The sequence below is a fragment of the Ammospiza nelsoni genome, chromosome W, assembly GCF_027579445.1.
Source record: "Ammospiza nelsoni isolate bAmmNel1 chromosome W, bAmmNel1.pri, whole genome shotgun sequence".
NCBI lineage: Eukaryota > Metazoa > Chordata > Aves > Passeriformes > Passerellidae > Ammospiza > Ammospiza nelsoni.
Window position 1 is genome coordinate 10,215,800 of NC_080668.1, and position 22,397 is coordinate 10,238,196.

The 22,397-nt window shown below is 41.9% G+C and overlaps 1 protein-coding gene across 4 annotated transcripts in view; it reads right to left on the bottom strand.

Annotated features, from left to right (window-relative positions):
* The window catches only part of LOC132086205 (protein ARK2N-like), a 75,631-nt gene that overhangs the window by 26,599 nt on the left and 26,635 nt on the right, over positions 1-22,397 (bottom strand). For 3 of the 4 annotated variants that reach the window (XM_059491684.1, XM_059491685.1, XM_059491686.1), the window contains one exon: positions 21,534-21,716. The exons of the other annotated variant lie outside the window; for it this stretch is intronic. In XM_059491684.1, the coding sequence (XP_059347667.1) occupies positions 21,534-21,716 (183 nt within the window). The remainder of the gene's footprint in view (positions 1-21,533; positions 21,717-22,397) is intronic. 4 annotated transcript variants of the gene reach the window in all.

Consider the following 22,397-nt stretch of genomic DNA (forward strand, 5'->3'; position numbering starts at 1 on the left):
TTCGGCCATCGAAGGGTTGGGAGGTACAACCACGGACCTTTGTAAACCAACAGTCTGTGTTGGTCAAAATTTCAGAGGGGCAAATGGCTAGAGTTCTGCCTTATGTCACTGCAGCTCCACTCAACCTCTGGGAGTGGGATGTATTGGCAGCCTGGGGGGTACGGATTGGGACATATTTTTGATGGTGGCCACTGTGCTGAAGGGTGCACAGTAGCCTATGCTGCCTTTGTGGTGGCTAGTAAACAGACTCATCTGGCAAAACCAGTGGCCCCTGACAAAAGAAAACTTGGTCACCCTTCGTGAATTGGTTCAGGAACAATTGCAGCAGGGACACATTGAGTCTTCCACAAGTCTCTGGAATACTCCTATCTTTGTAATTAAGAAAAAAATCTGGGAAATTGAGGCTGTTACAGGACCTCTGGAAAATCAATGCAGTGATGGAAAACATGGGGGTGTTGCAGCCTGGTATGCCCTCATGCACCATGATCCCTATGGGGTGGAAAATTTTGATCATTGATTTGAAGGATTTTTTTTTTTCACAATTCCTTTGCATCCTGATGACAAGCCAAAATTTGCCTTTACTGCACCTGCAATTAATGATGCTGAACCTGTGCAGAGGTATCAATGGAGAGTTTTGCTGCAGGGCTGTAAGAACAGCCCGACTATTTGTCAATGGTATGTGGCTCAGGCCTTGTCCGGAGTCTGCGAGCAGTTTCCTGAAGCATATTACTATCACTATATGGACAACATCCTGGAGGCGGCATCCACCCAGGAGGAGCTGCTGAGGATACAGCCTCAGCTGTTCGCTGCTCTGCAGTCTTATGAGCTGCAAGTAGCTCCAGAGAAGGTTCGACAGCATCCTCCTTGGAAATACTTTGGAGTCAAAATTTTCAATCAAGTCATTCAACATCAGGAGGTGGAATTCACGGATTCTATTAATACTCTGAATGATGCCCAGAAATTGCTGGGTACCATCACTTGGTTACGTCCTTATTTGGGGCTTGCCACAACACAATTGTCCCTGTTGTTTAACATTTTAAAGGGGGACCCTCATCTGAATTCACCCTGGAAATTGACTCCTGAGGCACAACGAGTGTTGGAGGAATTTCAACAAGCTATTTCTGCTCATCAGGTTTATCGAGTAGATCCCTCCATTGATATCACTGTTTTCATTACCAATCCAGATTCTCATCCTACAGGTATCATTGGCCAATGGAGTGAAAAATGGTACTATCCTTTGCACATTTTGGAATGGGTCTTCTTGCCCCATCAACCAAAAGAGACAGCACCCACATTGTTTGAATTGATTGCTCATTTGATAATCAAATGCTGTCAACGGTGTTTGCAATTAATGGCAGCTGATACTGCGAAAATTATTCTTCCAGTAGAGCGGGAAGACTTTGAATGGAGCTTTGCTAACAGCGCTCCATTACAAAGTGCTCTGTAGAACTTTTCAGGGCAGATTGCCTATCATCGGCCCAGTCATAAGTTATTGCAGTTGGGAAAATCACCTAATTTGTCTTTGCAGCCAAAAAATAGCCCAGTGCCAGTGCAAGGACTCACTGTCTTCACTGATGGCTCAGGAAAACAGGGAAAGCCATTGTTACTTGGAAGGATGAATCTGGGTGGCAGGTGCTAGAAGGCCAAGAGTCAGGCTTGGCCCAGTTGGTTGAATCAAAGGCTGTTGCCATGGCATTCCAGCGATTTTCTCAGGTACCTCTGATTCTGGTCACTGATTCTGCTCATACACCAGACATAACCAAACGTTTGGATTTTTCATTTCTGAAGGAAATCAATAATGCAGCATTGTTTCAGTTGTGGTGTGCAATTCAGACCAGAGTTCATCCATATTACATCCTTCACATTCAGACTCACACCAATTTGCCAGGTTTCATAACAGAAGGTAATGCCAGGGCTGATAGGTTAGCTAACCCTGCATGGGTAGCAGCTCAGCCTGACAAAACTGCGCAAGCCAAAGCATCTCATGATTTTTTCCATCAAAGTACACATACTTTGCAAAAACAGTTTTGTTTGACACCAACTGAGGCTCATGACTTTGTCAGTTCTTGCAATGACTGTCATAGACTTGCTGCACCTTTACCAGCAGGGATAAACCCCAGAGGCCTAAAGGCCTTGCAGCTTTGGCAAATGGATGCCACTCATATTGCCAAATTTGATAGACTTAAGTATGTGCATGTGTCTATTGACACCTTCTCCTCTGCTATGTGGGCATCTGCTCATACTGGAGAAAAGGGTCGCAATGTTATTCGCCCATTGGAGGATGGCTTTTGCAGTCTTGGGAATACCTTATTCTGTGAAAACTGATAATCACCCCGCCTGTCTCACAGAAGACGTGGAAGTTTTTACATTTATGGGGAATGTGGCATGAATTTGGTATTCCGCATTCTCCAACTGGTCAAGCTATTGTTAAATGTGCTCATGGCACTTTAAAGCGTGTTCTTGAAAAACACAAAGGGGGAATGCCTGGAGAAACCCGACACAGTCGATTGGAAAAGGCTCTATATCTAATTCATCACCTTACAGTGCCATAGAATTCAAACAATTCTGTAATTTTAAATCACTTTCTTTCGTTGCAGTCTTCAGGTGAGACGCACCTGCCTCTAGCAAAAGTCTGGGTATTGGATCTAACCAATAATAAGTGTGAGGGCCTGTTTGAGCTTATCACTTGGGGTCGTGGGTATGCATGCGTTTCCACAGATGCTGGGGTACAGTGGAAACCTGCAAGGTGTGTTTGCCCTGACTTGCGACACCAAAAGCAGAATGTGGCCAACAGGCAACCATCAAATGATGATCAGGATGCTGATCATCAATCGGATGGTCCTTCTATTGATGCCTCAGGTTTTAGCTTTTATATTTTTCAGATTGTATTCTGCTTTAGTGTGTAAGTCTAGGCTTCATATTAGGGGACAGTAAACTCTCTCCACAGAATAGGTAGACAAAACAATTCCTTCTCTAGCTGGGGACCCAAGGAAAGTCGATCCAGATCACAGGCCCAAAAGCATAAACAATGGTGGACCGAAGAGAGAAAACAAGAAGGATGGGACTTCATGAGCTAAAGCTGTAATTGGACAATTAGCTCCAATATGTGAATGGACCAAAACTTATGAAAGTGTGAAACCTCGTGACCAATTGTCCAGTTGTTGTGGCCATTTTGGGTTGTGCTGCCCCAGGTGGATCTATTTGAGATCTCTTAATAAATACCTACTTTATTCTTTAGCTCTGTCTGGTCTCTGTTCTAGGTCAGCCTTCACAAGGCTGAGTAGAGAATGAGCATTCCATCTTTTCCTTTGTTTCTGGAGTAGTGAGTGTTGACAAGTTAGACTGCCAGTTCTTTGAGCAGACTAACTAGGAGAAAGGTGAAGCAGGTTTAAAACTTTAAAAGAGCATAAAGAAAATTTTATTACAAGTAACTAAAAGGAAAAAAGTAGTAAGAATTAAAATAAACATTTAAGAATACTTTTCTTCTTATAACTTTTTTTATTATTGAAGATGTAAAGAAACTAAGATTTTTAGTCAGTTTATTACTTTTAAAATTGTTTTTCTTTAGTTCGTTTAGGAGAGAAGTGTCTTTTGCTAAGGTTATGGAGACATTTTACAAGAGGGAAACAGTTTTCTTGTGGTTTTTAATTTTGTTACGAATAGGAGCTGCTTGGGGAACTGCTATTGTGAAGTTTTTTTCATTTCTATAAATCTTCTTATAGCTTGTTGATGGGCTATGTTGACTTATGGGGCAGTGTTTTAAAGATGAGCTGTTTAAAGGTAAAAGTTCTTATTATTTATTTCTAAAATAATTTTCATTTTTGGGAACAGAGTTTGTTTTTTTTTTTTTCTCTTGGAAGTACAGAACTACTCTTCTCTCTTTTTCTGTTCAAGCTTTTTATGGGATTACAGCCATTTTGATTGAAGTACTGAAAGGGTTAACATTAGGTTTGAGACTTACTTGACCTGCTGGTAACTTGTGGTGGGGGGCTGTGGTTGGGTTGTGTTAGGATGGGCCTCATGGTTGGTTTTTGGTTTTTTTGCATGGGTTGTAGGGGTCTCTGGTCTCAGCCATGCTGGGGGGAAGAGCCTGATGGCATGATCTTTACAGCTGTGGCTAGCTCTGCTCCAGCCAAGTCTCTGCAGCCTCCCCTGTCTTTTTGCTGGGTAGCTGCTGGGGTCTGGCCCGGCCAGAATGGGGCCTGATGGTGGGAGGTCCAGCAGGCAGCCCAGGGAGGGGGGAAGGGGCCTGCTACCTCCTCGCCGACTGGTAAAGGGAGAGTTCCTGGTTTTTTTTTGTCTTTAACATGTGTGCTTTACAGAGGCGTGTCTAGCTTCTCAGAGGTTCAACAGTGTGTCAGTTGCACAAAAAGCTTTGCATCACTTCCCTGAATTTCTTCCCATTCTAAACCATGACACTCTACCCCTTGCCTCTGCAAAATACACATGTTAAAGAACTACTATCAAAATTACATTCCTTACACAACTTTTACTTAGAATAATAAAACTTACTAAATTAAACAGAAGGGGAAAAAAACTTCAACTTTCACTCTTAGACTTTTACTATAATTACAATAAAACTTTTTTCCTATCATTTTACTTACTTTTATGATCTAATATATGTCTTGCTATTCATTTCTTTTAATAAATTCTCTATTTTACAGTGTTTATTAATTGTTTGTATTTTCTATTAAAAGATGTGGTGACTTTAGTTTGGAACCAGGCAGAAACACCAATTTTGCGTAGTGGTTTTGGTTTACTAATTTTAGATTTTTTTAATTTTGAGATTTCTTAACTAATGAGTGTGGTGGGCTTTAGTGTTGGCTAATCACTAAGGTACTTCTTGTTGTGCGATAGGATTAAGAGAAAGGTAAAGCAGGTTTAAAACTTTAAAAGGGTATTAAGAAAATTTTATTAAAAGTAATTAAAAGGAAAAAAAGTAGTAAGAATTAAAATAAACTTTTTAGAACACTTCCATTCCCCTCATAACTTTTTCTTTCTTATTGACAATGTAAAGAAATTAAACTTTGGATTTTTAGTGTATTACTTCTAAAATAGTACTTTTTCAGTTTATTTAGGGAGAGAAGTCTCTTTTGTTAAGGTTATGGAGACTTCTCTACAAGAGGGAAAACCAGTTCTCTTGTGGCTATTAATTTTGTCACAAATAGCAGCCGCTTGGGGAACCCTGCTATTGCGAAGTTTTTCTCACTTCTACAAGTCTTCTTATTGCTTGTCAATGGGCCATGTCAACTTATGGGGTATTGTTTTAAAGATGAGCTGTTTAAAGGTAAAAGTTCTTATTATCTATTTTTAAAATAATTTTCATTTTTGGGAACAGAGACCTTTTTTTTTCTTTTGGAAGTACAGGATTTCTCTCTTTTTTTGTTCAAACTTCTCATGGGATCACAGCTATTTTAACATCTGCTTACTTTAACATGGAGGCTTTTACTCGATATCAATTTGAACACATTTCTTTATAGTTTCATGTGTTTTAAGGAAAAGGGGTCTTTTTTCTATAGCTTACAAGAGGATTTCAGCTCTAAAAACAAGGTATTTCTTAACCTCTCTTATCTGGGACTTCTTTACTGACTTTGATGCCTTCAGAGGCTTTGATTCATGTGCTGGTGGCTTCAAACTGACAGAGGGCAGGTTTAGATTAGATATTAGGAAGAAATTCTTTCCTGCGAAGGTGGTGAGGCACTGGAACAGGTTTCCCAAAGAAACTGTGGCTGCCCCATCCCTGGGTGTTCAAGGCCAGGTTGGATGGGGCTTTGGGCTTCCTGGTCTAGTGGAAGGGGCCCTTGTCCATGGCAGGAGGGTTGGAATGAGATGATCGTTAGTGTCCCTTTCAACCTAACCCATTTGATGTGTTTATGATCACCATCTCAGAGATTCTCATCTCCCCTCTTCTTCACTGCTGCTACAGCATGATTTTTGGAGGAGATATCCCCTTGTGCATCTAGTCAAGTAAAGAATACCTGCTTTTTAATGCTACATTGGTGTTAAGGAGGTTTTTTTATTTTACTGAATTTTTGGTAACAATTTTGGCAACCCAGGTGGAACATACTCCTGAATTTCAACAGATCCAAGGGATCGCAGGACCTCCAGTCAGCATCAAGGGGTTCTCGGAGAGAACGTTCAAGTCCCAGTCCATAGAAAATCAAAGCAAGACTCCTGGTCATATAAAGGCATTCTTTACTTTACTTTAAAGGTGTTAACGGTTAATCTGCCTGTTAGGCCCAGCAAAACCTTTGCAGGGTTGGGTTTGAAGGTACCTAAGGTAGGAGGGAACAGGGAAGGGTTAGAGTCCCTTCTAGGAGCTCCTAAATGGTAATTGGTTGTAATGGGAAACAAAACCTCGAAAGGAGTTTAACAGGTGTCTCCACTGCACTGTATCTTGAAACATTGGAAACAAATTGGAGGTGATCCCCTTCCACAAGAAAAACATATAAAATTTTGTAATCAGTGATGGCCACTTTACATACTGGAAGATAAGAAAAGTGGCCTAAGGATGGAACCTTACAGTATAATACCATATTGCAATTAATGCTCTTTTGTAGAAGGGAGAATAAGTGGGATGAAGTTCTTTATGTTGACTTGTTTTTTCACCCTAAGAAATCATCCAGAATGGCAAAAAGGAATGCAGGACAACCCCACAAGATCCATTCATTTTAGCCCTTGAAAAGGAAAAGAAAGGCAAATAGTTGAAGATATGTTGTTCTGCGTGTAGAATAGGACAGAGGTGCTTAAAGTGCAGGTGAGAAGAGGATGAGGATTTAGAGCTGATGGTTGCTCCTCGGCAAAGAATGGGAGGGGAAATGATCAACCACCCAGGAATACGTTTAGATGTATGAGCAGGTTGTGGGAAAGTGGACTGGAATGTCGACAAGTTTTTAGGGGATGGGAGGATTTTAGTCTGATTGTGGGATGCACCAGAAGGCAAAAAGGAGACGTTGGGGGAGATGCTGGGAAAGTTCTAATGGTTCCCTTCCAGGAGGTGGTCAGGAATCATGGTCCAGTAACAGTAAAAAACCAATTTTTAATAGTGGATTTAATGTCATGGAGAAAAGTGGCAGGAATTTATAGGGAAGATCCAGTTAGAGTTGCTAAAGTATTTGAAACCATTATTAGGACTCAGGACGGCCTCACTCGAAAACAATTGGTTGAATATTTTAATAGTTGGTGGCTGAAGTATACCTTGGTTATTGTAATAATTAGTGCTTGAAGTATATTTGGCAATTTGCATTGTAATGATTGGTGGCTGAAGTATATTTTGGCAATTTGTAAAGAAAGGGGACATTGGAAAAGGGAGTGTCCCCAAGGCAGGGGCATTCAGACATAAAAACTAAACCCAACTCTTCAAGCCATCAAGTTCAAGACCTTAAGTGAAGATGAAGAATTACCCTGAAAGGGAACCAGGGGAATCATCTTTAGCTGAGCGCCTGGTTACATTATTGCTGGGGAATGAAAAAAATTTTTAAATTGATACAGGAACAACTTATTCAGTACTGAATATGTGCAGAGGAAAACTTAGTTTGAAACCTGTAAGCACTGTGGGTGTGACAGGGAGGAAAGAGAACAGGCCTTTTTTACAACTATTACTATTTAAATTAAGAAAACAGTGGGGGGATCACAGCAATTTGTATATGCCTAAATGCCCAATCCCCTTGTTAGGGGAGAGATTTATTGGGAAAACTGGTTATTCAAATAACTTTCTGGGATGGGGAAATACAAATTCAAATACCCAAATAAAAAGCTGTTGAGACAAAGATTTTGTCACAGGAATGAAAAGAGTTGGAAGAAATCCCAGAGGAGGTAAAGAATGCTGTAACCATGTTGGTATAGGCAACTGAGGTGCCTGGATGATCAAAGGTGGCCACACCAGTGAGAATTACTCTCAAACCTGAGGCCAGACTGGTAAAGCAAAAACACTATCTTATTAAGTGGGAGGCAAGGAAGGGGTTGGAAAAGCGTAGGGAAAAATTTTTAGAATATGGTTTATTGAAAGGGTATGAGTCAGAATATAACACCCCAATATTATGAGTTAAAAAGCAAAATGGGGAACATAGATTAATACAAGATTTAAGGGCCATTAATAAAAAGTACCTGATATTTATCTAGTAGTAGCGAAACCATACACACTCTTGATGGCACTGAAAAGGGAATACAAATGGTTCACAGTGCTCAATCTTAAGATCTTAAGGATGCCTTTTGCTGCAATACCTCTTGACCCAGGTAGAAATTGTTTGCTCTTGAGTGGGAGAATCCAAACACTGGGTGGAAGGCACAGATAGCATGGACTGTGCTACCCCAGGGCTTCAAAAGAGCCTCACTACATTTGGCAATCAGTTATCAAAAAAAAAAAAAAATTGGAAACCTGGAAAGAGAAAATCTGGAAAGAACTTTACTACAATGTGTAGATGATAGTCTGACAAGACTGAAAGGAAGTGCCTTGATGTTACTGTAAATCTGTTAAATTTCTTGGGACAATCTGGATACAGGGTGTCAAAGAAAATGGCACAAAATAGGCAGAAAAACAGTAATATATCTTGGTTTTGAGATCTTGCAGGAAGAAAGAATCTTGGGAAGCAGCTGAAAAAAAGCCTTTTGCCAGATTCCAGAGCCAAGGACTACAAGCCTTCTTAGGTATGGCTGGATGGTGTCATTTATGGATTGTCAGCTATGGGGTACTGGCAAAACCTTTCTATGGTCCTCTGTTGGAGAATTTTGCTCAGACATGGCTTATAGAGTTTTATTCAGACATGCCATAATCATATACAGCTGATTGAAAAGTAAAAGGCAGCTGTGAGCAGCTAATTCTCAAGCCTGTTCCTGTAAACAACAAAATTCTCAGGCACGTTTCTGTAAACAGCAGAATTCTCAGGCTTGTTTTTTAATAACAAGTAAATACCTTGTCCTTGGATAGTATGGGAAAGCAAAGTGACAAACATGGAGGCCTTGAGAACCGTTCATAACAGGATGAGAAAAACAAGTCTTGGTCTCAATAACAAACCACAGGTATTGAAAACAAAAGGAGGGGTTGGTGTGTAATATGTAGCCGATGATGAGCTCGGGTTTTGCAATATGTATGAACTTAATTAACACGGTTATAAAATGTGCATGTTGGATCAATAAATTGGAGTTCGATGCTGATCAAAGGATGGGTCGTCTCCCTTCGCCTCGTCAGTCCTCCAATGAAAAATTACTTGGTATGGACTCCTGAGAGTCAGAGGGCCTTTCAAGTCCTACAAAAGCCTTAATGCCAACCCTTGCATTGGGATTCCTAAACAACCAAATCACTTTAGTTATCTGTGTGTGAAAGGATCCACCTGGCACTAGGGGTACGGGCACAGCATTTGGGATCACGGAAGAAGCCTGTCCAAACAATTGAATAATGTAAAGCATGACCCAGATGCTTGAGAGAAGTGGTAGCTGCAGAGAAGCACATGAGACAGAGTGGAAATTTTCCGGAGCAGAAATCCATTTTGATTTAGTTGAAATGTACATCTTTGAATTAAGTCTGTAGCTTGTAAACGTAGATGTTTAGTCTGACTGCCTGTTCTTGCAAAAAGTCTATGCTCTAAGAAACTGCTTCAGCCGAAGGACAGAGATAAGGGGGGGGGGGGGGGGGGCTTGAACTCTGAAACAGAAGGAGAGGCTGCTGTGGGGAAACAGGGCAGGATGACCCAGGAGTTCTTTCTGATAAAGAAAAATTAGTGTCAAATGTCACGTGAAATCAGTAGAATGAATATGTATGAACCTATTGTGAAATTGCATGCATATGTATTTGAGAGAAAGATAAAAAAGGATCTGGAGTTCCCAGAGGTACTCATGTCAATTTAAGGGGAACGATTCCCACATGCGTCCAGCAATTCCCACATGCGTCCGGTGCTGTAATAAACATACTGGCTTTACAACTTTCACAAAAGTTGTGGAGTTTGTTTGCTTCCACAAATCACACAAAAGCTGATATGTGCCCCACATAATAATAGCTGGTTTGGAACAAAAAGGAGGACATTGGATATCGCCAGCAGAATGCTGAAATACCAAGTTGCCCTACTGGAGCAGGACAATGTTGAACTTCAGGTAACCACTGCTTTGAATCCAGCCATGTTTCTCCAAGCTTCAGAAGAAGCCCAGATACTTTTGTGCCATGACTTCATGGTAACTATTGAACAAGTATGTTCTGGCATACTGGATCTCAATAGTGATTCCATCTGGGAGCCAGAACTGTATGTGCACACTGGTAGGAACAGCACGGTATGAAATGGAACATGGGTAGCTGGGTATGTAGTGGGAACCTTGACCCAGGTAATAGAAGCCCAGGCTTTACCTTTTAACACTTCAGCACAAAAAGCAGAATTAATGACTTTACAGTGAGTGCTAGAAATCACTGAAGGAAAAAGAGTAAACATATGGACTGATTTAAAATATATTTTTGAAATAATACACTCCCATGAAACCATATGGAAGAGGATTGTTATTGGCACAGATGTCTCCTATTAAGTACAAAGAAGAAGTTAGTCAACTACTACAGTGTGCAAAAGTAAAAGTCAAAAGAAGTGGCCATGGTGCCCTTGTAAAGCTCATCAGTTTGGAGACTCTCCAGTTAATATAGGGACTCAATTAACTGATAAAAATGCTAAAGACATTGCTGAAAAAGGTATCCTTGCACTAATACCTAGCAAAAGTTGAATGTCCTGGAACAAAAAACAAATTATAGTAATCAGGACGGGCAGCCCCATCATTAGAAGGTGATTGGTAATCTCATGCAGGCAGATAATTGCACCTCCACAATTAATGTATAAGATAATAAAACTAAAACACATTAGGAAATAGACAACATGGTAACTAGTTTACAAAGGAATATAGTAAGCACAAAGATGACAGAAATTCATAGATCAGTTGTTGCAAAATATGTGATTTGTTTTGCCTAATAATCTCAAGGAAGGAAGAAGACCACCTCCAGGGCTAGTAAAACAGGGGAATTCACCAGGTGATTCTGGCAAATTAATTTTGAAGAACTGCCCAGGAAGAATGGGAATTAGTACATTTTAGTATTTTGGTACTTTTTCTAGATGGCCAGAAACTTTTCCATGTCACACCAACAAGGCAAGGGAAGTGTCAAAAGTTTTTTCTAAAATTAATATTTAATAGCATTGGGACTCTTTCAAGTCTTAAAAGGTACATTGTTATCAACAGATAAGTGGGGTTGCACTTGCATGTACATCCTTTCCAACCAGAAGATATGGTGTGCATCAGAACCTGGAACTTTGGATCAGTCCAGGAGAAGTGGAAGGGACCATATCAAGTCTTCCTGGTAACCTACACTGCACTCAAGGTAGAAGGAATCAAACACTGGGTTCATCACATGCAGGTAAAACCAGCAACCACACATCAAACACAGCAGAAACAAGACTGACTAACACTGTGTAGGTTTTTTAATATATAAATTCTGTTGTTTTAGGTAAAGAATATGATCTTCTAAGAGGATACTATTTATTGGATCTAGATGAAGATGATAAATAATTGCATACTTATAATAATAATAGAAACTACATTCTTATCTTCTGGGAAGGGGAATGTGGTCTTCAAGTTAGTGCAAGATTTTGGCAGATTACAAAATTTAACTTCTATAACAGCTTGTTTGCTAACACCAACCTCTGCAGAAAATCCAGTTCTATGGGGAGCTTTAGTCAGCAATTTGACAAAAATCTGGTAACACATATGGGAAAGATAAAGGGAACAATAGTGGGATGGGTATAAGAATCCATCTTTACTCCTCAAATATCTACCTTTAGGAACAGACTAGCTATACACAATTTGACTCTGCAAATGGAAATTTTAGCAAATGCAACTCAGTGAGGGTTTACTGAAATAGATGAACAACTGCAAGCCATGACTAAAATGACCTTACAAAACAGATTGGCTTCAGACTTATTGCTGTTGCATGAACATGGAGTATGTAGATACTTGAATTTAAACAATACTTGTGGGCACATTCTGAATGTGACTGCTAAATTGGATGATCAGGTAGAGAGGATAAAATCAGTTGCTGCATCTAGCAGAGAATTAAGGGCAGGATTAGAAAGCAGCTGGTTAAATAAAATATTTCAAGGATTTGAATTTTCTTTAACTGGTTGGTTGGCCGGCCTCACATTTGCAAAGTATAATTGTGATCATAGTAATAATTGTAATTATGTTACTTGCCTCAAGCTGCATAAAAAACATGATTGCTAATGCAACATGAGGAACTTATATGATATTAGTGAAAAAGCAAAGTGAGGCTTATGAAGGCTTGAAGGGAAGACAAGCTTCACAAGTCTCAAAGGGGAGGGATGTTACCAGATGATAAATTGTCTACACCTGGTGAGATAACACAATGTTTATTCTTCAAAAACCACTGGCCTATGGAACTGCACAATGCCCATTGCAAAAGAAGAACTGGAAGTTCACCAGCTCCAGTGTTCTGCCAGCTTTACCAGGTCAGCTATAATGCTGGGGTCCCTGACCACTAAGAATGCATGCGTAAAGGGGAGAGAAAATATGTTAACAGTTTTGGGGAAATGATTATCATATGTATGTTTATTCTAGGACAATCAATGAATATGTATGTAAAATACAGAAACTTTCCTGTATTCAGCATGCATGATTTTTGGAGGACATATCCCCTTGTGCATCTGGCCAAATAAAGAATGCCTGCTTCTTAATGCTACATTGGTGTTAAGGAGTTGGGGCTTTTTTTCCAAATTTTTGGTAATACAGGCAGCAGAAGAGCAACATAATCCTTGGCCATTGATTCACACAAACTGGTGTGGATATCAACCCACTTTATTATGTTGTATTAATGTTTTGATGACATATCACCATTCTGCACCTTTTGCTTGACAGGGTAATGCCTGGCAAAGGAGTAAAGCAAGCTGAGTCTTAAATAGCCCCCAAATTAATCCCCAGGTGTATAAAGGGGAGCTCCAAAAGAGCGTCCATATCTTACCATAGCTTTAAGTTCAGACATAAAAACTAAATAGCAGTAGAGAAAGCATGCTTAGCAGAGTAAATACTGTAAATGTAGCTGAGTGTCAATCAAGATTATAACACACAGATAAATTTACAGCCTCTAGCCATATTAATTTCATGCCTAGTAACATGCCTATGCTGTTAATTTCTTTTCATGAATATTAGGATGATGTCCAATGTGTTTTCTCTGTCCTACAACATAAAGGCTTGCAAAACAGTCTAAAATATTTGCCTATTGTCCTGGTTTGAAATAAATTTGGGAAGAAACGTCCAAAAGGTGTCTCCTCTGAAAAGGCAGATTCCAGCAGCCCCTCCCCCAACTGCTTTATGAATTAAAAAAAGGGAAGCCCACGTGTCTTTGAGTTAGCCAGGCTATGCTGCAGTGGCTAAAAGGTGTGATCCTGCTACTGACTGCCATGGGAGCTTTGACTTGCTCCTTTCCACTTTCTCGAGCCCACGATCCTGACATTAAGAGTCTCATGCTCTACTGACTGAGCTAGCTGGGCTCACTTTCTTAAACCCACAAGAAACACATGCCAAGAGAAAGGAATCCGGGGGAGGAAGTGAAGAGAAAGCATTCCACCACTTCTCCTCCTCTTTCACTCTTAAAGGCACAAGACTTATATCTGGACCAAAATGACAGATGATGGGGATGCCGGACCATACAGTCATAATAAGATTTTTCACTTAGATAAAGTTTATGTTGTTATTCTCCCATGGGTGCTCATCCTTTAATGTCTGTTAAACTAGATACTGGCTGAAGATGAAATTTGTAAACAAGATGAAAGATTTGAAAATTTTGCTTTCCAAATGTGCAATCCTAGAGACTGTAAGAAAAGGCCAGTACTGACAAACATGCACTTAGAAGTATACCAAGATGTATTGGGTCTGGTTGAGATAGAGTTCATTTTCCCACAGCAGACCTCACAGTGCTGTGCTTTCTATTGGCAGCTGGAAAGGTAGTGATAACACACCAGTGTTTTGGCTACTGCTGAGCAGGGCTGTCACAGCATCAGTGTTGTCTCTCAACATTACTCCCCCCATCCATCAAGGGGCCAGGAGTGGGCAAGACCCTGGGAGGGGACATAACTAGGCCAGCTGACCTAAATTGACCAAATGGGGTATTCCGTACCATATGATATCAGCTTAGATATAAAAGCTAAGGAAGGGAGAAAGGACGGGGGGGCATTTGTTATTTACAATGTTTGCATTCCAGAGCCACTGCTATGCATGCTGAAGCCCTTCTTCCTGGGAAGTGGCTGAACAATGCTTGCCAATGGGAAGTGGAGAATAATTTTTTTTCCCCTTTGCTTATGGGAGGGCAATTTTTTTTCTTTAGTGAACTGCCTTACTTCAATCTACTAGCTGTTTTCCATCTTATTTTCTATCCCCTGCCTCACTGGGAAAGGGAGTGATAGTGGCTTGGTGGGCAGCTGGTGTCCAGTCAAGGTCAACCCTGTACAGTCCTTTTTGGCACTTAATGTGGAGCCCAAATCCATGATCCTAAGAGTCTTATCATCTACCGACTGAGCTAGCTGGCCAAATTTTAATGATAATTTTTAAATATGTGATTCACACAGGCAAAGGGTGGAATGTATTGGGCTTGCGTGACCAAGCTTTGGTAGCTGAGGCCTACAGGGGTGGCTTCTGTGAGGAGCTGCTGGAAGCTTCCTCCATGTCTGGGAGACCCAATCCCTGGTGGCTCCAAAGACAGATGTGCCTCTGGTCAAGGCTGGGCTGTTATAGATACATATTATAATATTGGCTTTTTGCAAATATTAAAATGGATTTTATATGTGTGATATTAAAGTAACTTTGTTATAAAGATATAGTTTTTATTTCTGCTGTTAATTAATCTTAGACATAGTAGTGAAATAGCTATGCTTGTGTAAAATGCCTGGTTGGATGGGATAGCATCCAATGAACATAGGATAAGGACACCTGCTACAGATATGCCAATTATCAGCACTCACTGTCTGAAGAAAGCATGGACCAAGGCCCAAACTGGAAGTGATAAGGAGAAGGAGCCTAAACCACAGCCAAGAAACACGCATGCTCTAAAAAGGCAGACCTGAGGAGGGGCCATGTAAAACAGTTCCTGTAATATGTAAACTAGTTATGGATATGCATAAGGGTCTAGGAATATGCAAAGGGCTGATGTAATTGGAAAGGTATTTAAGGGGTATCCCCAAAAGTCTTAGCTGAGTTCCAAGATGCACCTGGCTGTAATAACCTTTGCTCTATGGTCCTTGTCTCCTATTGTCCTTTATTAAACTTCTTTAATTTTCACAGAAGAGTGAACGTGTTTTTCACAGGGCCAATTAGCAATGGTGGTAACCCCTCTGTGATAACATATTTAAGAAGAAAGAAAAAAAAAAGTTATTTCACAGTTGTAATTGTGGCCAGAGAAGAGCGGAGTGAGAATACATGAATATGTGAGAAGAACAACTATGCAGATACCAAGGTCAGTGAAGAAGGAGGGAGAGGAGGTGCTTCAGGCACCAGAGCTGAGATTGCCTTGCAGCCTGTGGTGAAGACCATGGTGAAGCAGCCCATGGAGGTCCACGGGGGATGCAGAGATAAACCTGCAGCCTATGGAGGAGACCCACCCTGAAGCAGGTGTATGCCTGAGAGGAGGCTGTGACCCTGTGGGAGGCCTGTGGAGAGAGGAACCCCCACTGGAGCAGTCTGTCCTTGAAGGACTGCACCCTATGGAAGAGTGGGTTGATGCTGGCTGGATTCCAAGCACCCACCAAAGCTGCTGAGACATGGGGGTTAGAAATTAATTTAGGTTAGAAATTAATTTAGGATTCAGGATAGCTGTTTTAGATGATTTATGTTGCTTAACTTGCTTAACTTGCTTGCAAGGCCTGTGAATATGGGACAGGAAGGAATGGAGGGATCCTGATAAGAAGAGCTCCTTACCCAAAACAAGGTAGAAGGAATGGGAGAGCCTGCAAGCTGTTGGAGATAAGAGAGGCTCCTCAGACTCTAAACCAGCTTAGACCAGCACTATAGTTAGGGCTACAGCCAAGATACTAAAGAGCATGCACCAGGAAGAAAAGGGGAAAAGTTCACATTGATGAAGACTCGTTTGCCCTTCCTCCTGCGACCACTGCGTAAGCGCAGAAGGACTGATAAGCTAATTAAAATACAAAGCGGGGCTAGGTGGGGCTAGGAAATTAATATGCATGAAACTATTGTGAAACTTAATGCATATGTAGTATTTTATAAAATAAAAAGAGGGTTAGGTTTCTTGGGAGGCACGAGTGCTTTTGGAGGAACTATCCCCCATGCGGCCAGTGCTAAATAAATACATACTTAATGTACAACTTTATGAGTTGTGGAGTCTTTCTGCGAATCACTGCTCTCTATCACTCCCTGTCACAACTGGACAGGGGAGAGAAAATATAACAAAGGGTTCATATGTTGAGATATGGACCAGGAGAGATCATTCGCCAAATACTGTCACAGGCAAAACAGGTTAGAATTGGAGATATTGATTGAATTTATTACTAACAAAATCAGAGCAGGATAATGAGAAGTAAAATAAAACCTTAAAAACACCTTCCCCTCACCCTGTGGATGTGACAGCCTGGTCAGAGAGTGAGAAAACTAAATTCGTTTTCTCACAGTGGACTTGTGAGACTTTTTAGGGAGTTGTAGAGAAACAATGATAACTTGTTAGTATAAACAACCTGCAGGTAGTGTTTTCCTACTCTGTTTTTCCGGTCTTCTCAATGACTGTGAGAAAGATGTTTTTGTTAATTAGCCAATCAAGTAGAATGTGTCAAAGCTGTCTATAAAGGAAGAGAGTTTTTCGTATTAAAGCTGTTGTGCCAACCAGCCTTCTTGTGAATCTGTGTCATTTCTTGCTCAACAGTGACATCACCTCTCCCTCCTTCCTGGCTCTACCTCCTACCCCAGTGATGCAGGGAGACAGGGAATGGGGATTATGGTCATTTCATCACTCGTGGCTTCTCCCGCTGCTCAGGGAGAGGAGTTGTTTCCCTGCTCCACTGTAGGGTCCTTCCCACAGGAGACAGCTTTCTGCGAACTTCTCTGACATGGCTCCATCTCACGAGCAACAGCTCTTTGTGAACTGCTGCAATATGAGTGTGGAAGCCCTGAAGGGGCATCTCCTAAGTTACACCCCATTGGCTCCTTCCCCTGTTCCTATGTCTGAACATAGGTGTTCCTGAGCCACTCCCTCCCATTTCCCTGATTGGCTTTCACCTTGATACTGCCCGGAGACCAAGGTCAGCCCGGGAGGCCCCTGGGGGGGGAGAGCTGGACCCTCGGGGTGTGGGTGCGCCTGGAACCTGAACATCTCACGGCGCGCCTGAATTAAACATCTATGGATATTATGCAAAGGCCCTTTTTGTTTCTTTACCCTGGACTTTACTAGCAGCAATTCAGGCTGCAACAATTGCGCCCAACGTGGGGCCTCTGGATTAGTCTGAGACCTCTTCTCCTGGAAAACATGTGCAGTAGACCACCCTGAGAATTTTCTTACTCCAGTGTGGTGAGTTTGAAATTTTGGTTCCTTCCTCCTGGTACTCTCGGGTGTTGGAAAGAGACTGGGCTAAGATGGAGACAACACTCACCCACACACAACAAGAAGTTTACTTTAAAAAGTCTTTTCTTCAAGAAAATTTTTGCTTTTCAGAGGAGGAGTTGAAGTATTTTGTACAGTGGTTATTTAAGCATTTTCCTTATATTTCACGGAATTTAGTGCTAACCTATGAATTATTGGAAGTACTTTGGGAAAGGTTAAAAACTAACACAGAATTCCATCCTTTATTTAGTATGATGATGAAATGCGTTCTGAATCTTGAGGATGAACATCAGCTGAAAACCCCTCCTCCATGTTCCCCTCTTCGTGCCCCTGCATCCCCTCCCTTGTCACAAGGAAAGACTCTCCCAGGTTCTCCTATCTGTACTCCTGCTGCCCAAGATGGTGGAGACCGCATGGCAGGGGCCGCAGGGTCTCCCGTTCCGCCGTCTGGTCCCCACGCCTCCTCCTAGGGACGTGTTTACCTCAGTTGCTATAGCACCGAAAGATGTGGTGGGGGTGGCAAGATCCGTATCCCCTCGCACAGGGCTGCCGCCACTCTGTTCCCCGCTGCGGCTCTCCCCCCCGCAGAAAACCCGCAGCCGCCCCGCCGGCGCTCAGCAAGGCCAGGGCGAGCCGGCCGATACTCGCTGTCCAGCCCACCCCGCAGCAGCCTGCTGCTCAGGGGCCGAGGGCAGGCGGGCGAGACCGGCGGACCTGGGGCGCCGCTGTCACGGGGCAGGCGGACAGCCCCGTTGGGAGATGGCTCAGAGCCGCAGCCCTGGCAGCAAAACCGCAGCCCCCTGCTCACCGTCGCTGCTCTGAGAGCCCCGCACTGGCAGTGCCCGCAAGCACCAGGTGAGACAGACCTCCGAGAGGGGGCCGAGCCTGAGTGCGGCCACCAGCACTGGGAGCGGAACAAACTTTGCATGGCAGCGCACCAGCACCAGCAACATGTCCAGAAACACCAACACAAACCCACTGGCAAAGGTAAAAAAATCCTTGCCATGAACGTTTTGGGGACAGTAAAATGGTTCAATGTAAAAAACAAATACGGTTTCATAACCCGGAATGATAACAAAGAAGATGTGTTGGTTCATCAGACTGCTATAAAAAAGAATAATCCCAAGAAATACCTCCACAGTCTAGGAGATGGAGAAATTGTGGAATTTAATATAATACAAGGAAGAAAAGACCCCCAAGCAGCCAATGTGACAGGACTTGGTGGAGTTCCAGTGCAAGGCAGTAAACATGCACCAGACTACAAACCTGCAAAATATTATCCACATCATAGAAGACCTCCACACACCTACCAAAGAAATAGAACCCAAAACTAACAACCATCAAGCACCAGTAATAGTCTAAAAGCAAGAAGAGCACAGAACACTGGCAAGCTGTCCTGCATCCAAAGGCCCATGACAATAATGAAAGAACCTTCCAGTCCAATAAGTCCCACTTCTCCTAATACCCTTCCCCAATTCCTGTGGCCTTCCTGCCCCCCTCCCACTTTGTCCTTTTCCTTTCCATTGTCCTATTACCCCTTTTTTATGTTCCCACAAATTCCTGCCACCCTTTTCCCTCTCCCATGGTCTCCCTCCACTAATCCCTTTCCCCACAATTCCTTCATAATACCAGAGGGAGCGTGATTAGGAGGGATAGAAAGGAATGTTTCCCTAAAGTAACCATCTTTTTCCTAAAGTAATGATTTCTATTTGGAGTTTCCAACAGGCACACCACCACCTATGCTACCTTGTGCAGAGTCTATCGCAGCCAACCACTTTACCACAGGAGACAAACAGCCCCTGCTGAAAAAACTTTCTCCTGACTCAGTTTCCTGATAAACCATGATAAGAAAACCCCGCATCCCTCCTGCCAGCTCTAAGGCATTCCAGAAAATCGTTTTGGACATTGGGGACTCAGAATTGTTTGCATTTTGAAAATTGTCTTATGGGCGCTTTTGATTGTTTTTGTCATTTTGTGTTGATTCAGTTAATCCTTCAGAGAAGCTTTCTTAATAATATAAAAAAACGGGGAGCTGTGGAAGCCCTGAGGGGGCTTCTCCTAAATTACACCCCATTGGCTCCTTCCCCTGTTCCTATGTCTGAACATAGGTGTTCCTGAGCCACTCCCTCCCATTTCCCTGATTGGCTTTCACCTTGATACTGCCCGGAGACCAAGGTCAGCCCGGGAGGCCCCTGGGGGGGGAGAGCTGGACCCTCGGGGTGTGGGTGCGCCTGGAACCTGAACATCTCACGGCGCGCCTGAATTAAACATCTATGGATATTATGCAAAGGCCCTTTTTGTTTCTTTACCCTGGACTTTACTAGCAGCAATTCAGGCTGCAACAATGAGTCCATCCCACGGACAACAGTACTCCTCAAACTGCTGCAGCATGGATCACTCTTCCACAGGGTGGAGTCCATCAAGAACAGACTGCTCCAGAGGGGTCTCCTCACTCCACGGGCCTCCCATGGGGTCCCAACCTCCTCTCAGGCATCCACCTGCTCTGGCGTGGGTCTCCTCCATGGGCTGCAGGGTGACAGCTACTTCACCATGGTCTTTGCCACAGGCTGCAGGGCAGTCTCAGCTCCGGTGCCTAGAGCAGCTGCTCTCCCTCCTTTTCCTCTGACCTTGGTGTCTGCATAGTTGCTCCTCTCATGTATTCTCACTCCGCTCTTCTCTGGCCCCAATTACCACTGCACAATAACTTTTTTTTTTCTTCTTAAACATGTTATCACAGAGGTGCTACCACCATTTCTAGTTGACCCAGTCTTGACAGCAGCACATCCATCTTTGGAGATGCCAGGGATTGACTGCCAAACAATGAGAAAGCTTCTAGCAGCTTCTCACATAAGTCATCCCTGTAGCCCCCTCACTACCTAAACCAGGCTATGCAAACCCAATAAAATGCTAAGCTCACTTACCAGCACCTTTTTACCCTTCATGTTTATCTGATGCTGGTCAGTCCGATTTTCTAAGGTGCAGAAGGTATATGGGAAGATTTACTGCTTGTATTTTAAAGAAATGAATAGAGAAAGAAAAAAGATACAGACAATTCCAATACTTAGATTGTCACCTGTTGGGGATCAAATTAAGTTTACATTTAAATATGAAATATCAGAAATTAATTGTATAGGTTTAAGTTTAATTGCAACTTGCTTACAGCTTGGCATGAGTGGACCCTGCTTAAAGCTTAGGAACAGTGAACTTTAAATGAACTCTGTTAGCATGGATGGCTAAACAGAGGAGAAAACAGAAAGGCTGAATATGTTCAGATAAGGGTTGAGACCCTGGAAGCCCCCAAGGCTGACCCAAGCTGGAAGGTAAGAGCAGTTAATGGTCTGCCCATGTGGACATGGGGAAAGAATCCAATGATGTGTTAGAAGACCCCAGACTATAAATCACCATTGGACCAAGAGATGTGTGCAGGGTGTGTGAAGATCGGGTGCACAGACTGTAAGGGTATAAAGGTCCAGGAATTTCTTTGTTCAGGGTCCATCTCTGGAGGCACCCAGCTTGAGCTGAAATAAACTAACTCTGCCTTAGAACCTAGGCTCCAACCTCTTCTTCAGCAGACAAGTTTAACAGCTGGTGGCATGGGTCATCATAATCAATCATTCAGTAACAAGCTTAGCTCATTTTCATTAAAAAAAATCCAAAAACAACACCAAAACCCCAGACCTAAGTTCCAAACAGTAATTAGAAGGAAACAAAGGAGAAAAAATAAATAAGAAAATTAGTGTCAAAAATACATTGCAGGAATCTCTGTCAATTTTTATGAGTTATATTCTGGAATAAATGTCAGACCTTTTTAATAAGCACCAGTACTGGGGTTTTTTTTTTGCAAAATCCACTTAGGGAGCTTTAAAGTTGTATAAACTATAAAAATACTGAAACCAAGAAAGAGAGATACCTACTGAGATTTTGGAACAAATGTCAGAGGAAGAGAATTTAACCAAACCTGTATCAGCACTCAGTTCATCTAGCGGCCCTCTGGTTCTCCAGGTAGATCCTGAGTCCTGATTTCCTAAAGAATTATTGTGCTCTTGAACTACTGCAGCTGCCAACAGATTGTCCACATTTACCACTTCTGGATCTGAGTTTGTGTCTGATATATCATAGTGAGCTATAACTGGAGGTCCATCTGCAGAAGTAGAGAAAAACAACACAGATTAGAAGTCTGCATACTGTGGAAACCCCCTCTAAAAGTACAAAGTACAATAATTTAAGGATTAATACCATCTCCTACGTGCAGCTTATAGTTTATAGCGATACATTCATTATATGAATCATTAAACTTCAGTTAATGAACATAGTCTGAGATTACAGAGACATTTTAACCTTTGCATACACAGAAAAACGCATTTATGAAATTATCACTTATTTGTGTATTATCTTCTACATTAACGCATCAACATCTCCATATCTGATGACATTATATTTACAATCTTAAAAGGATTCAGTTTCAAATAAAAAATAATAAAACACAGGACATTAAATTTGGCAAGACAAAATATCTAGAGAATTTTACAAAAGTCAAGTGAGAGCTTACATTACATAATGGTTGATTGAATAAGACTAACTTTTTGATATAACTGATCCAGTGACAATAAATTTAACATTAGGCAACTTTCCTTTCATAACGTTTACCTGTCAAGGGCAGGGAATTTTTTCAAAGTAGCAATGTTTTTTGGTGATGTTTTTTTAAAATCAAGGCTAACAAGAAACAAAACTATCATATGCAGTGATAAATGTGCTTTTAATTCAATATGATTACCATATGCATTTTTGGTCACCAAAGTGAATAAGGTAAGAGGGAGAGAAA